This window comes from Alosa sapidissima, chromosome 7 (genome assembly GCF_018492685.1).
Source record: "Alosa sapidissima isolate fAloSap1 chromosome 7, fAloSap1.pri, whole genome shotgun sequence".
NCBI classification, from domain to species: domain Eukaryota; kingdom Metazoa; phylum Chordata; class Actinopteri; order Clupeiformes; family Clupeidae; genus Alosa; species Alosa sapidissima.
In genome coordinates this window covers 32,194,264-32,208,149 of record NC_055963.1, presented here as the reverse complement: position 1 = coordinate 32,208,149, position 13,886 = coordinate 32,194,264, and the positions used below count along the sequence as shown (strand labels likewise).

General features: G+C 41.2%; 1 protein-coding gene across 2 annotated transcripts; it reads right to left on the bottom strand.

Annotated features, from left to right (window-relative positions):
* Nucleotides 1-4,319: 4,319 nt before the first annotated feature.
* On the bottom strand, nucleotides 4,320-11,484 carry neu4 (sialidase 4). Of its 2 annotated transcripts, XM_042099426.1 has the most exons (4): nucleotides 10,179-11,484; nucleotides 9,756-9,964; nucleotides 9,262-9,517; nucleotides 4,320-5,783 (listed from the first exon to the last, which is right to left on the bottom strand). In XM_042099426.1, the coding sequence occupies exons 2-4, from the start codon at nucleotides 9,960-9,962 to the stop codon at nucleotides 4,891-4,893; spliced, it is 1,356 nt and encodes a 451-aa protein (XP_041955360.1). In that variant the 5' UTR covers nucleotides 9,963-9,964; nucleotides 10,179-11,484; the 3' UTR covers nucleotides 4,320-4,890. The 2 variants fall into 2 exon arrangements, with proteins under 2 accessions (XP_041955360.1, XP_041955359.1); XM_042099425.1 differs by having other exon boundaries at nucleotides 9,756-11,484.
* Between the last annotated feature and the right edge of the window lie 2,402 nt (nucleotides 11,485-13,886).

The following is a 13,886-nucleotide window of genomic DNA, read 5'->3' as shown; positions in this document are numbered from 1 at the left end:
TCCAAGAAATCTGGAGGACAGATTTGTTTTAGTTTTAGAATGTGGTGCCTTGGTCTGTTTTTTTATAACCTCTATTGTCCTTACAACAGAGGCCTAAGCCTACTCTCGAGGTTTAGTGGTTGAGAGGAAAGCTGCAGAATGTGGAGTTAGTATATTTAATATACAACAACTGATATTTGTAACATAATGAGAAAATTGAGTTATATGTTGCATTGGCCTGTCTTAACTGTAAAACAATCTTAAACTTAAACTTTGAATTGTGGCAGCCAGTTGTCGCAGTAGTCTGGCTGTCAAGTTTTCTTTTAAAGCATTACTGTATATCTTAAAGCATTACTGTATATCTTAAAGCATTACTGTATATCTTAAGTCCTAACTTATGACATGTCAATTAGGTCTTCCATTCTAGTTTCTAGCCTAAAGTTAAAAGGTAACAAGGCTTTCCTCATTTGTATATCAAATAACCATAGACCTCTGAAGTTTGCCAAAAAGGAACCAAAGCTGCCATCTTTGCTCATATAAGGAGATCTGGGTGTTAATTCAAGCTACCTATGGCAAGTTGCATCGCAAGTTGGCTCTGGGGTAGCAAACATCTAAGTTTGCCGTCTTAACGTATCGAAGATCACAGTACCCACTTGAAGGCAGAGGACAAAAGTGTGTTGAGCAAAACGTCTGCATTTCAGACTTCGACCCCGCAAGAGTTTAACAGGTGCAATAATTCAAAATCCCCATGTTTCCCATAGGAAAAACTGCATGATACTGGATCTCAAAGATGGCAGCTTTTCTGTAGGTGAACTTCAAAGGTCTATTAGTCTGCTTGAAAGAGGTTGAACCAAAATCCTTATAGGTAAGCCCCCCCCACTCCTTGGCCATCTTGGTAACGCACTTTGGGCAGTTATCAGGCAGCTAGTCCCATAGATATATATATATATATATATATATATATATATATATATATATATAGAATGGCTAGATGTCTTATGGCGGAGTCTCCAACGGCATCACTGGCGGCCATCTTGTCATAGACAAGCTATCTGGCTATCTGGTGGGCTCTGTGGTACCTGATGGCTCTTCTACTAAAGGCAGAACAATGCCCCCAGGCTATAACAATGACACCTTCAGGTCACTCTGTCATTACAGTGCACCATTGAAACACAATGTTGAGTTAGCGAGCTGACTGGCAAGATGGCCGCGAGGTGCTGACGTCGACCTCCATTGGCAAGCAGCGTGGACGAGACATTTAGCCATTCTATATATATCTATGCTCTGTGGTACCTGTAACTCTTCTTCTACTAAAGGCAGAACAATGCCCCCAGGCTATAACAATGACACCTTCAGGTCACTACAGTGCACCATTGAAACACAATGTTATGAGTTAGCGAGCTGACTGTGGCAAGATGGCCGTGAGGTGCGGACGTCGACCTCCATTGGCAAGCAGCGCGGACGAGACATCTAGCCATTCTATATATATCTATGGCTAGGCCTACACTATATTGGCAAAAGTATTGGGTCACCTGCCTTGACCTTGATGATGTTGCAGGCAGCTCACTGCACCGGGATTAGTGTGTGCTTCACCTCACTGTGTGTTCACTGTGTGCTGAGTGTATTTCACTAATTCACGGATTGGGATAAATGCAGAGACCAAATTTCCCTCGCGGGATCAAAAGAGTATATATACTTATACTTGCATATGAACTTTAAGTGACATTCCATTCTTAATCCATAGGGTTTACTTAGGGACTATTTTCAGGTGCTGCATGATATCATTGTGCTGCTGTGCCCATGGTGTTCCTTGATTATTATGCTGGAATGAGAGTATAGTTCCATTTCAAATCAGCCTAGAAAATCGGCACGTTTCATTTTCCGTTGGTCTTATTACACTTTCTAACTTGAGAGGAGACCAGTTTTAAATAGGAAAATTCCTGGAAATCACTTTTAAACGTGATGCTAGCAGGCGAGAAGCTAATGGACTAATTTGATTCAATGATCTATGCTAGGCTGGAGCTAAAACTGGTATTGCCAGACTCGGAGAACAGCTGGATGAACTGGAGAAAGGTAAAACTCAATTGTTTAACTCAAGGGGAGGTGGAAAATGAGCGTAATTCCCCAAATGGTGGAATATTCACTTTCACTGGAACTAAGGGGCCAAGCCCAGCTCCTGAAAAACAAACCCACACCATAATCCCACCTCCACCAAACTTGACACTTGGCACAATGCAGTCAGATTCTTTGAGTGCGGTGTGGATTCTTTGAGTGCTGTGTCTCCTAGAAAGTCTCGAAGATCGAACCTTAATTTTGCTTGGTAAGTGACCAAAGCAAGATGAGGATGAAAGCAGAGGATGAAAGCAAAGGACCAAATATTTGGTGCTTGAATTGTGGGTGTGTAACAAAGAACTAATTGGTTACTTACAAGGTGAAGTGGAGCTGTGTTAAAATGATGACCACAAACCAAATCTCACCAACGGATGCAAAAATATAAGGATTGCTGTTATGGCCAGGCAGCCTCTACAGCGGGGAGAATGACTGGCTCATTGTCAAAATAGGTTATGAGATTAATCAAATGAAATGTCAGAACAACCATGTGCCCCTTGTATGACCCCTGTGACTCTGTGGTGAACCAATGAAGGCATTATAGATGTAGTGACACATTACTATTTCTATTTACTCTATGAGTAGGGGCAGAAATGACCACCAACATTTCTTCATGGCAACAAAATATAAAAAAAAAAAATGACAACCTACAGACACCACACAACTGATAACCAGAACCAAAACCATGTACTGATAGGCCACACAGCTTTACTGAAACAGGGATAACCGACTGGACCAAACTAGACAATGTTAAAGCTCTGAAGACTGGCCCCGTCATGTGGTCCCACATTTTTGTCGGCAAGCCTAAGTACTACAGATCCCCCGTACCTAATCATTAGAAAAAGAAAAACCAGCAGGGACATTCAGAGCAAGAGGCCCTGTGTGGAGATGTCAGATGACGGGACGGATGCCAATACGCTTACAGAACCTGAACACATAGAGTTCTGTAGAAAGGGAATATGGTTATCCTGTGCATTTTTTTAATCCATCTGGAAGAAATCATGCTACAGCTAAGTGTTTGTAATAAAAACAGTCATGAAATGAAACTGGCAGATCACCTATGGTGCAGAATCAGAACACCCTACAATTTGAAAAAAAAAATGGTTCCCAGAAAAATAAAATAGTCAAATTCCATGGTCTCCACCATCATGGGACATATAATTGAACTAGAAGGGCTCTCAGAGATCTCTACCGAGGCCAAATGACCATCTTGCAATGTTAACAAAAATGACGAATTCTTTGTAGTTCTTACTTGGCCATGCTGACCTCTTCCATCAAGTTTTATGGAAATCGTGTGACCCACACTGGTAGTGTGTTGCACAATCCTAATTACAGATGTCCAAAGTTCCATGTTCACCACAGTATTGTTAATTTTATTCATAATTACCATGAGTAATTTTCTCCTTGAGGAGTAGGGGAGTTGTTAGTGCTACAAAGATTAATGTACCTGAAAATGCCATAGTGGGAAATGGACCTGCGCTCTTTAACTTTTGTGTGGTCCTCCCCCCTCATCATTTTGGTTGAATTTCTCCCTGTGGACCTATGAGCAGTCTTGGTTCTGAAGGGAGAAGAAAAAAAAATAAAAATGCTCCCCCACTATACCTAATTCACACTATTGGCAGAGTTCAGATGTTTTTAATATTTTTGTAAAAATATGTATCCTGTGTTTCTGTCAAAACTGGTATATACCCACCATATGTGCTGGCTATCCCTGCACTAAAGATCACCCATGGGAGGAACTTAACTTATATGATTGTTGTGGTCTGGAATCTGTTCAGTATGACACCCTTAAGGAATTTGAGGAGTTGGACCGTGATACATTTACATACACATATACAAGAGCTGCCAGAAAGGAAGGTAGGATGTGGTAGTAGAAGCGACTACTTCTAGAAGTTGGACATGCCTGCTCCTATTCATGGCCTTTTGCTGGCTTGTGTCCCTCATTGAAAGTTGTCCATCTGTTGTTTTCTGTATTTAATCTTCATGCTAAATCTACCGCAGTTTTTTATTGATGTTGACTCTTGTGTCTGATTTGCCCAAATGCTTTTAAATTGTCCCTGAGCTGAGAATAGTGTTACAGGACTATTTCCTAGATTTTCAGAGTGATTCTCTTTCTAGTTATTAACACAAAAACCCAGTTAAATTGACAGTGAGAAATTGTAGTTATCAGAATTTGAATTTAAAACATTCATTATAAAGTAGAATAATAGAAAATAATTCTGAGACATTTATAGAGACATTTGAAGAATCAATCGCAAAAGGGTGTGAGTTATTACAAAATAGACTCAACCATAAAAATCTGAAGGCACCTGAACATGCACCAAATATATCACAGACATAGTTAAAAATATATAGTGAGAGATAAAGTAAAGTAAATAAGGGTTTTAGGGAGAGGTCCATTTCCCAGACATGGATTGAACCAGTGAAGATCTTAGCTGATGTTTTTTTTAGTTCATGACTATCGATTTGCAGGACAGCGGGGCAAGTGTTTGAATGAAACATCGTAGCTTAGCCACTCTACAGTAGTGAGAGTAAATATTTAATTTATTTAATTTCAAACTATGTTAAACTCTGATCATCAGTACTATTCTCTTGATTGGGTCAATGTCATCATCATACTGTATTATCTGAAAATTCAGACCATTCTTAAAATTGTGTGGCTATACTGAGTCACTGTGCCTACAAACACAGACATGAGACACTACCCTAGTGCATGTCTACAGATTTTACTCTCCAATAAAATCATAATCTAACAGTTAAAAAAGATTTCCGCAAAACAATTACACAATGCTTAACTGTACTTCAAGATATGCAACAAAGGCTGCAGGACCATCGCTTTCTCTTGCTAGTTTGTTGTAGCTTGGAGTTTGGATCTGTGAGTTGGCATTTATTAGGGGGTAGGTTGTCTATGAGCTCGTAGAGTGTGAAGATGCTGAAGGATATCTCATCATAAGGTGTCCTTGTACCGTTCTCAAACAGACAGGCAAAGGCCGTGACTGGGGGAGCACCGGGGGAGGGCAGCTCCAAGTAGGCCAAGTCTGAATAGGCACTTGGGCCCTCATAAATAACCCAAGGCCCTGACCAACTGTCTGGATCGCGGGGAAAGAGGCTCAGGTACACGCCCAGGTCCCTGCGTGCATTGGGCCAGGTGGGGTGAGAATACACCACCCAGGTCGGAGTGAGGAAGTTCTGCCCACGTTTTGAGACTAAAGCAGCAGAGGAGATGGGGGAAGCATGGACCACCGATGTCCAGTGTTGTAGACGGGAGTGTTTGACCTCCTGCAGAAGCTCCAGAGGGGCAGGAAAGCCCATGATGCTGCCATGGCACCCGTTGCGTGGCTCCACCAGTTTCTGGACCAGCTGACCATCCTGAAACACGGCGCCATCGTCCAGGCTGAGGGACTGCACCCGGCACCCTAGTGGGCTCCTGGCGTTGCAGTAAAGGATGTTAGAGCCGTCCTCCTCGTCGACCGACACCATCTGGCACTCTACACTCTCCGGCCCAGGGACCGCTTCTCCAAACCGCCACACACGGCCATGCGTGTCACTGTGGAAGCAGAAGGAGTGGGGTGTGGTCAGACATACCCTGCCCAGGCACTCTTTGCAGTCGATGTGGTATGCGTACGCTGGGACCAGCAGGCGGCCTGACTTCAGCTGGATTCCATGGCCCGGACCCAGAGCGAAGGTGGCCCACTCTGAAAACAGGATAGAACCAGAGAACGAACATCAGTACAGTAAGTGAGTGTTACTTTAAGTAAGTATTCCTTGTTGTTCCATGGTTGCAAAGCAGGACAGTTTGAATGTTTTTGACTGCATGTGTCAAGCATGATTGTCTTAACCCAGTGTTTTTCAACCTTTTTTGTGCCACGGCACACTTTTGACACTTAAAATGTCCCACGGCACACTAACATCCTGTGTGAAGAAAAAATAAACATACCATAGCCTAAAATTTCAAATAATACATAGATATGGCCTTATTATGGCTTCTATGCAAGACCTGCTCAACAAAACAAGTGCTCTCTGTTTCATTTGTAGGTGACTATATCTAATTTAATTGTTGTTATGAACTAGATATGTGATGATTCTGTGAATACTGGATATGGGGCCCCCGTTGTACAATGCCTGCATACCACAAATAGTGCAATCATACAATCAATGAGAGCATGTGGTTATAAATTATTTGATGCAACAGTTGCTTTTCTGGACCAGTGACTGACATTTGGGTAATTTTCTGCGGCACACCTGATGATCTCTCACGGCACACTAGTGTGCCCCGGCACAGTGGTTGAAAAACACTGTCTTAACCTACTGTACTAATGTGGCCTCACAGAATCTATCTGAATTGGCTTATCTGAATTGGCTTATTAGAATGGCGTACACTCTGACTCAGGGTGTACTTCATGCCCATGATCTAACAGAGCCATCTTTCTCTGCTCTAAGATCTTTGCAACGTACGTCAGTAAGTATTTGCTGATAGGTGACAATTGTGGGACATCATGTCATGTCATGTCCAAAATGTATACTTTCCATCAATCAGTATCAGTTATCCCTTTTCTTTGAAGTTTAAGAAAAGGGATAACTGAAACTGATTGATGGGTTAGAAGCAGGCAGAACTGTATATCTTGCTTAACAAGACGGGGACCCAGGTTTGAGAACGACCTTTCACAATTAATTAAAGGAAAACTCCGGTATTTTAGCTTTGAGTCCCTTTTCTGGTTAAAGGCGATTCAAAACGAGTCAGAAAAGTCAAGACAGGACCAATCGTCAAAATTTCGGTGCCCACCACTCTAGTTCATCCAAAACAAACCAGAAAAGGGACTCAAAGTGCTAAATACCGGCATTTTCCTTTAATTTCCCAATCCCACCCCATGTATGCAAGGTTGGACTATAAAAATAAGGTGGAGATACGTTTTTGCACTGGCAATGCCAAATGCGCTTGGGTTGGATTAAATCATATGATGGGTAGAGAAACCAAGCAGAGGAGTGCTCCCACAGGCTTGTCCCCTTCCCTATCATTTGCAAATGATTTCAATGTTTTCTATAGTAGATTTGATAAAACAGATTTCTCCACTGAGAGGGATGAAGTGTGTAACTCTATCCCAACATATAGTCCAATCATCCTGACAGAACATGAAATTGTTGCAAGTCTGGCCCGCATTAAACCTAATAAAGCTGCTGGTCCTGATGGCTTGAGGGGCAAGGTGCTTAAATTCTGTTCTCACCAGTTAAAGGGAATGTTAACAAGTTTATTCCAAGTACTGCTCCAGACATCTACAGTTCCCAATACATGGAAGCTGTCAAACATTGTACCCATCCCTAAAAAACCTGGTGCAACAGAACTGAATGAATTTAGACCTATTGCACTCACCTCCATTTTATGCAAATGTATGGAAAGGGTGGTGAGCAGGCACATAACAACCACTGTATCCAACACATTAGATCACCTACAGTTTTCATATAAATCCCAAAGGGGCACAGATGATGCTACTGTAACACTGTTTAACACCCTTGCCAAACATTTACAAGTTTCATCTCATTATGCAAGAGTATTGTTTATAGACTTTACATCTGCTTTTAACTCTATGCACATTCATATTCTACTGCAGAGGCTTGTGGACCTGGGGGTTAATGGTGGGATAATTCAGTGGGTTAGACACTTTCTATCTGACCGCCCCCAAAGTGTTATCCTTGGAAATGTCATGTAAGACTTGAGCATACTGAATACTGGGGCACCTCAGGGTACCATATTGTCACCCTTGCTTTTCTCTATTTACACTAATGAGTTTAAGATACATGGGGAATATTTTAGACTGTTTAAATATGCAGACGACATGGCTCTGATTGGTCTATTAAGAAGGGGAGACTTGGAGAGAGAACAAGCCTATATCCACCATGCAACATCTCTTCAACATTGGTGTCAGAGTAGCTTTTTAGAAATAAATGTCACAAAGACAAAATAACTCATTCTGCAAAATGATAAGGACCAGCTACTTCCAGTTATCATTAAGGGGCAAGCAGTTGAATTTGTGTCTGATTTTAAATATCTGGGGACTTTTATAGATAGCAAATTGACGTTTAGGGAAAACACTGAGTTTATTTTCAAAAAGTGCTCCCAGCGCCTTTACCTAATTCGGAGGCTTAATAACTTTGGTGTCAATAAGGACATCCTCCAAACAGTGTATAAAAAACTAGTTGAGAGCATTTTCTCCTTTAATTTGATTATGTGGTACGGTAACCTAAATGCTAAGTGGAGAAGCAAACTTCAGAAAATAGTGAACATGGACTCAACGATTATAGGGAAGCCACAAAAGCAACTGAGCATAATCTACGAAGAGAACACCTTAAGTAAAGTCAGAAAAATCATCAGTGACCCCTCCCATCCATTATACAGTGAATTTGAGCTTCTCCCCTCAGGCAGGGGCTATAGGGTGCCTAACGCCAGTAAGAATATTTTTAGAAATTCTTTTGTCCTAAATGGTATCAGGGCAATAAACAGTGCAGGGACTCTTACTGGAAGTGCTTCAGTTATTTTTTAAGTCATTTATTTATTATATTTATTAGCTAGCCTAGCATGCATGGGTTGCTTAGGCCTACTTATTTATTGACTGGCCAGGCTTGACTGTATTTTATATGATATGCAGTGCTTATGAAACTGAATGTGTGGTGCTTGTCTGTCCTGTGTACTGTATGGTGAAACTAAAGACAAATTTCCATATTATAAATAATAAAATTTTTCGTATTCGTAGATGGGGTGGGATTGGAAAATTAAAGGAAATTTCCAGTATTTAGCACTTTGAGTCCCTTTTCTGGTTTGTTTTGGATAAACTAGAGTGGTGGACACCGAAATTTTGACGATTGGTCCTGTTTGTCTCCCACTTGCTTCCTGTCAGTCTCTTCACTGTGCAATAAAGGCAAAAAGCCCCAAAATATGCTTCAAAAACAAGAGCGAATACAGATGGAGCATACCAAATGACCAACAGCAACAGGAAATGGTCAGTTTGATGTGTGACCAACAGATGGGAGCAATTTAGTTCATTAGCTCAAATGGAATAACCTGTGGTGTCAAACGCAGTACTTAGTTTGAGCTGCACAAAAGTTGAACACTTCCCAGAATTTCTGTGCAATGACTGTCTAAAACCATGATAGATTTTTTAAATGTCATGCAGTAGTCACCTTTAATGGTGTCTCCTATCACTCTCTTGGTGAGGTCTGTGACAGGGCTCCAGGTGTCACCGTGATCGTTGCTGGAGACGTAGCAGAGGCGTGTCACGTTCTTCCCCGTCACTAGCTGGTAGGCCTCTGATGTGTGTCCCAGCACAGCGATGAAGAAGAGGAAGAGGGTGCCGGTGAACTCGTCGTACACTGGGCAAGGGTTCATTGACCTATGACCCTGCAGATGTGCTGTGGCCAGCACGCGCATGTCGTCCCACTAATAGCGGGGGATGGAGGGGGGGGGGGGGGGGTAGGATAATTCACCATCTACAGTTTTATGCAGCGTGCCTGATTATAACAAATAATAATGTTTAACATTTTACTGCTGCTATAAAGAGGAAGTACTGACTATATGTTTATGTTTATGGTATTTATGTGACTAGAAAAACAAACCTACACCTGACCAAAATATGCTCCTCAGTAATTGTCAAGGACAAAATGTATCCAGCTCTCACCTCCACGTAATTCCTGTAGAACTTGCCCTTGCGCATAACCAGCAGGTTGGCCTGAGCGTCTGCTGGGCTCAGCCGCTCCTCACAAAAGGCCAGGAAGGACGCGGCATTGGGGAGATAGATCAGAGCAGGTACTCGGTACGTCACTCCACTGGGCTCTTTCCGGAAAAGCACACTGCGCGCTGGAAAATACATCTGGGATCCCCTCATGTCTGCAAAGATTCACAAAATGAGAGATAATGTCACTAATTCACAGCCTTCATAAAACATAAACATGCAAGCTGAAACATATGAAACAAAGTATAACAATAGACAAGCCTTTATATAGTTCAATAGATTTTTGTATTTGAGAGAGCATAATCTCTCTCACATAGTGTCACTAAGAACTTAAAATTCATAAAGAGTACTATAGGAATTGATACTTACTATTGGAAAGTTGTGACAGAAGGAAAAATTGGGAAATACGAACTCTGGATATGACCAGATGCTTCTCAGTGGTGTTCGTATCTGGTGTCTCTCTGTCAGAATGATCAATGGTTTCAGAGTTGACTCCAGGACACAATGGGAGAGGGAATAAAAGAACTGTGTGTGTGTGTGTGTGTGTGTGTGTTTCGACCAATATTCCTATAGTCGCTGGACAGTTGGAAGGACAGTTCCAAAAACAAACAGAACTCCCACAACAGAATGTTTCCCATTCCAGTGACAGTGTTCTGCTAACAGGCCTCTTGGTTTAGGTCTAATGAATAGTGAATGAGGCAGCCCTTTTTACAGCCACATCCTCATCATCTGCCTCCCTCAGCATTGTCCATAACTCCCTCTGGTTCTCTTTTGGACTACTGCCATCCATTTTGTTTCCTACAGGTTTTACATTTTGTTTGCTGCACTATTACAGTGAGTATGCTGTATAAACACACAATCATGATGGTATATGATTTAGCAGATGCTTTTGTCCAAAGCGACTTACAAATGATGAATGCATTTCATTAAATTACTTAATAACAAGCAATTTTACATTCACCATTAGACACATGACATACTATTCCTTAAGACTAGCTTTCACATTCTATGCAAATGCCTGTTGTCCTTTTCCCACACTCTGTCTACAATAAGTACAGATATAAACCGAAATATCCATATTTTCACCAACAACTGTCATATTCCCTGGTGGTCTCCTCATGATTGTTGTTTTTAATCAGCTGCTTATACCTCCTCTGTGCACAAACAACTCTGCATCTAGTTGGCATAACATATTAGTTGGCTTAACAACAAGAGCTTTTATTCTGACAAGCCATTTTTGCCAACCGAAGCCCAGTAGGTTTTTGTTTTGGCAAATATTTAAAATACATCATGATCCTGATGTCATTTACACATTAGTAAAAGAGGACAAACAAGCTTTCAAGAAGGGAAATAATAAAGTTGGTACTTACAGACTCTTAACAGTGAACAGGATGCAAGCTTCTGAAAACATTTGTGTCAGCGTATGAATGTGGGTGAGACCGTGTGAACATGTGTGCGTAACTGTGTGTGTGTGTGTGTGTGTGTGTACATTAGGGGCATGCTTTGGCCGGCCCTGCCTTTTCAGAGTCAGGTTGACAGCGTGTGCAGTGACCCATAAATGGGCCAGACTCATCAGAACTATAGCAGCCGATGAATCAGCGATCAGCAGCCATTGTGTGAGCACTAATTACTGCTGTAGAACCACTGTGTGTGTGTGTGTGTGTGTGGGGGGGGGGGGGGGGGGTTGGGGACAGAGGGAGAGTTGACAAGTTTTATTTGGAATGAGGAACATGCTCGGGTAGCCTCCGGCAAATTAAAGCCAGTCTGTTTCCACTTCTGCAGGGAAGGCAGAGCAGAAAACCTCACACCACCGAAACCACACAATTACCAGTACCCCAATATTTTACTTCCTGTCTTCTCCATCCCTCATGCGAAGAGCAATATAGGCATGTTTTATTAGCATATTTATGAGTCTTACTCTGTTGTTATTCTTTAGTTTAACACGGATTGATCAGTCTATGGTAAAATGGTCTTTAAGACATTTACTTTACAAGAGTTCTCTAGCAGACTAAAAGATTATATAGTGTGTACGTGCAACATGCAAACAAGTGGCTGTAACGAGAAAAAGCACGCAGTAAGCTTTATTACCCCAGTGTAATTTAGGCCACATGATTTTACCCATATTTGGTCTACAGAGCCTAAAAGTGGCATATTGGGACACTGTTCAACACAGGCTACAGTTGCACTGTTAGATTGGAAGTGAGATTTACCGTGAAATGTATATGTTTCATATGCCCCCCCCCCCCCCCCCCCAGACATTTTGGGTAAAAAGGGAGAATTAAAGAATACATAAAATGGATATTTACATCCAGGTGGCATCAACTATGTGTAGGCCTAATAATATTTCTGTAATATCATAAATCAATTAAACCTAGCACTACAAACTTTCCTCAGGAAGGAAGATTCCAAAAAAGAGAAATGCGGTTTGCTGCTCTGACCACATTGTTGTAGCCATAGACTGTATAGAACATATGTTAACGTTCTATATATAGTCTATGGTTGTAGCCATATCATCTTTATCAGTGTTTCTCAAATTTGTCTGCCATTCCCCACTTTGAGAACCACTGCTCTATATGCTGGTAAAAAAGAGAAAGACTGATATGGAAGGTAGTCTATTTCACGAAAGAAATATGACAGTAGTCCACAATAAACCTGCCTTGTTTGCTCAGAAATTGGTGCAAGAGTAAATCATCAAACAACCCATGCAGAAAAGTGATAATGATCATTGATCATCAAAGATGGCCCCTACGAGTGCTCATTCCAACAACCGGCCCACTGCCTACTTAGTCTGACACCCCTTGGCTAAAACATACTAGTTATATTATTTTTTTATTATATAGTGGAATCATCATCACTCTTGGAGGATGTCCATTCAGCTGTTTTATTTTTTAGGGGAATAAAAGGCCAATCACAGATGCCTCAAAAATATTTTTCTGTAACAGATGAACAGCTGAATAAACATTAAACATAAACATCCAAGAGTGGGGTTGTTTAAGGCGTTTGATGGCTATTTCTTATGGGGCGCCAAATGTAACATGCCTTATTTCGTGAACAGAAAGACTTTTGTGTGACGAAATAGGCCTATATATATATTTATTACGAAACCATGTTACATTGTAACGCTTTTTGTCCACAGAATGCACAAATTGGTTTGCATTGTGTCCACGAAACATTGAAGAGACTACATCATTTCGTGGACGAAATTGACTGGTGGCCTTTTCCTTTCGTGGACATAATGAATGCACTATTCACTGTCATAGACGAAATAAACTCTTTTTTTTTGGTCAAAAGTAATTCTGTCTACGTAAATACGGAATGCACCTACACGCATCATTCTGTGTATCCCGTTTCAATTTCGTCCACAAAAGTAATTGTGTTGTGTTACAGAAGGCATTCTGTCCACGCAATAGTAACTTAATAACTTACGAAATGCATTCAGTGACATATGCTTTCATTCTGTGGACGAAATGCATAATAGAATCACGTACAATAGGCCTACATTTCGTGAGTCATCAGTTTACAAAATTACGTGGACGAAATGCATAACAGAATCACAAAATCAGTTTTAGATAGATAGATAGATACTTTATTGATCCCTAAGGGGAAATTCAGGGGGTCTCAGTAGCATACAGACATCACACACAACATGCACTTACAACAGAAATGGTAAATATAAGTATAAGTATAAACATATAACCAAACTCCACTGTACAATAGAGACAGTAGGAGATAAGAAAAACTAACAAAAGTAAATACTAAATATACTATATAAATTAAATGTAAAAAATCCAGTGTGCTTGAGGGTGATCAAGCATGAGACGCTTGTAGTGACAGGGCCTGTAGTTCTGTGTGCATGGTGAGGTGCTCAAGAGAGTGAGTGTCATGGTGAAGGTGCAAAAGTAGTCCAACAGTAGTCCTGTAGTTCTGTGTGTATGGTAACGTGCTCAAGAGAGTGAGTGTCATGGTGAAGGTGCAAAAAGTAGTCCAACAGTAGTCCTTTAGTTATGTGTGCATGGTAAGGTGCTCAAGAGAGTGAGTGTCATGGTGAAGGTGCAAAAAGTAGTCCAACATTAGTCC

Excerpts from the sequence above, each read along its gene's own strand:
- neu4 (XM_042099425.1), bottom strand. The coding sequence starts at position 9,962 with ATGAGGGGATCCCAGATGTATTTTCCAGCGCGCAGTGTGCTTTTCCGG. Across the intron at positions 9,518-9,755 it reads TCTACAGGAATTACGTGGAG|TGGGACGACATGCGCGTGCT; the intron begins GTGAGAGCTGGA and ends CCCCGCTATTAG. Across the intron at positions 5,784-9,261 it reads GATAGGAGACACCATTAAAG|AGTGGGCCACCTTCGCTCTG; the intron begins GTGACTACTGCA and ends TCCTGTTTTCAG.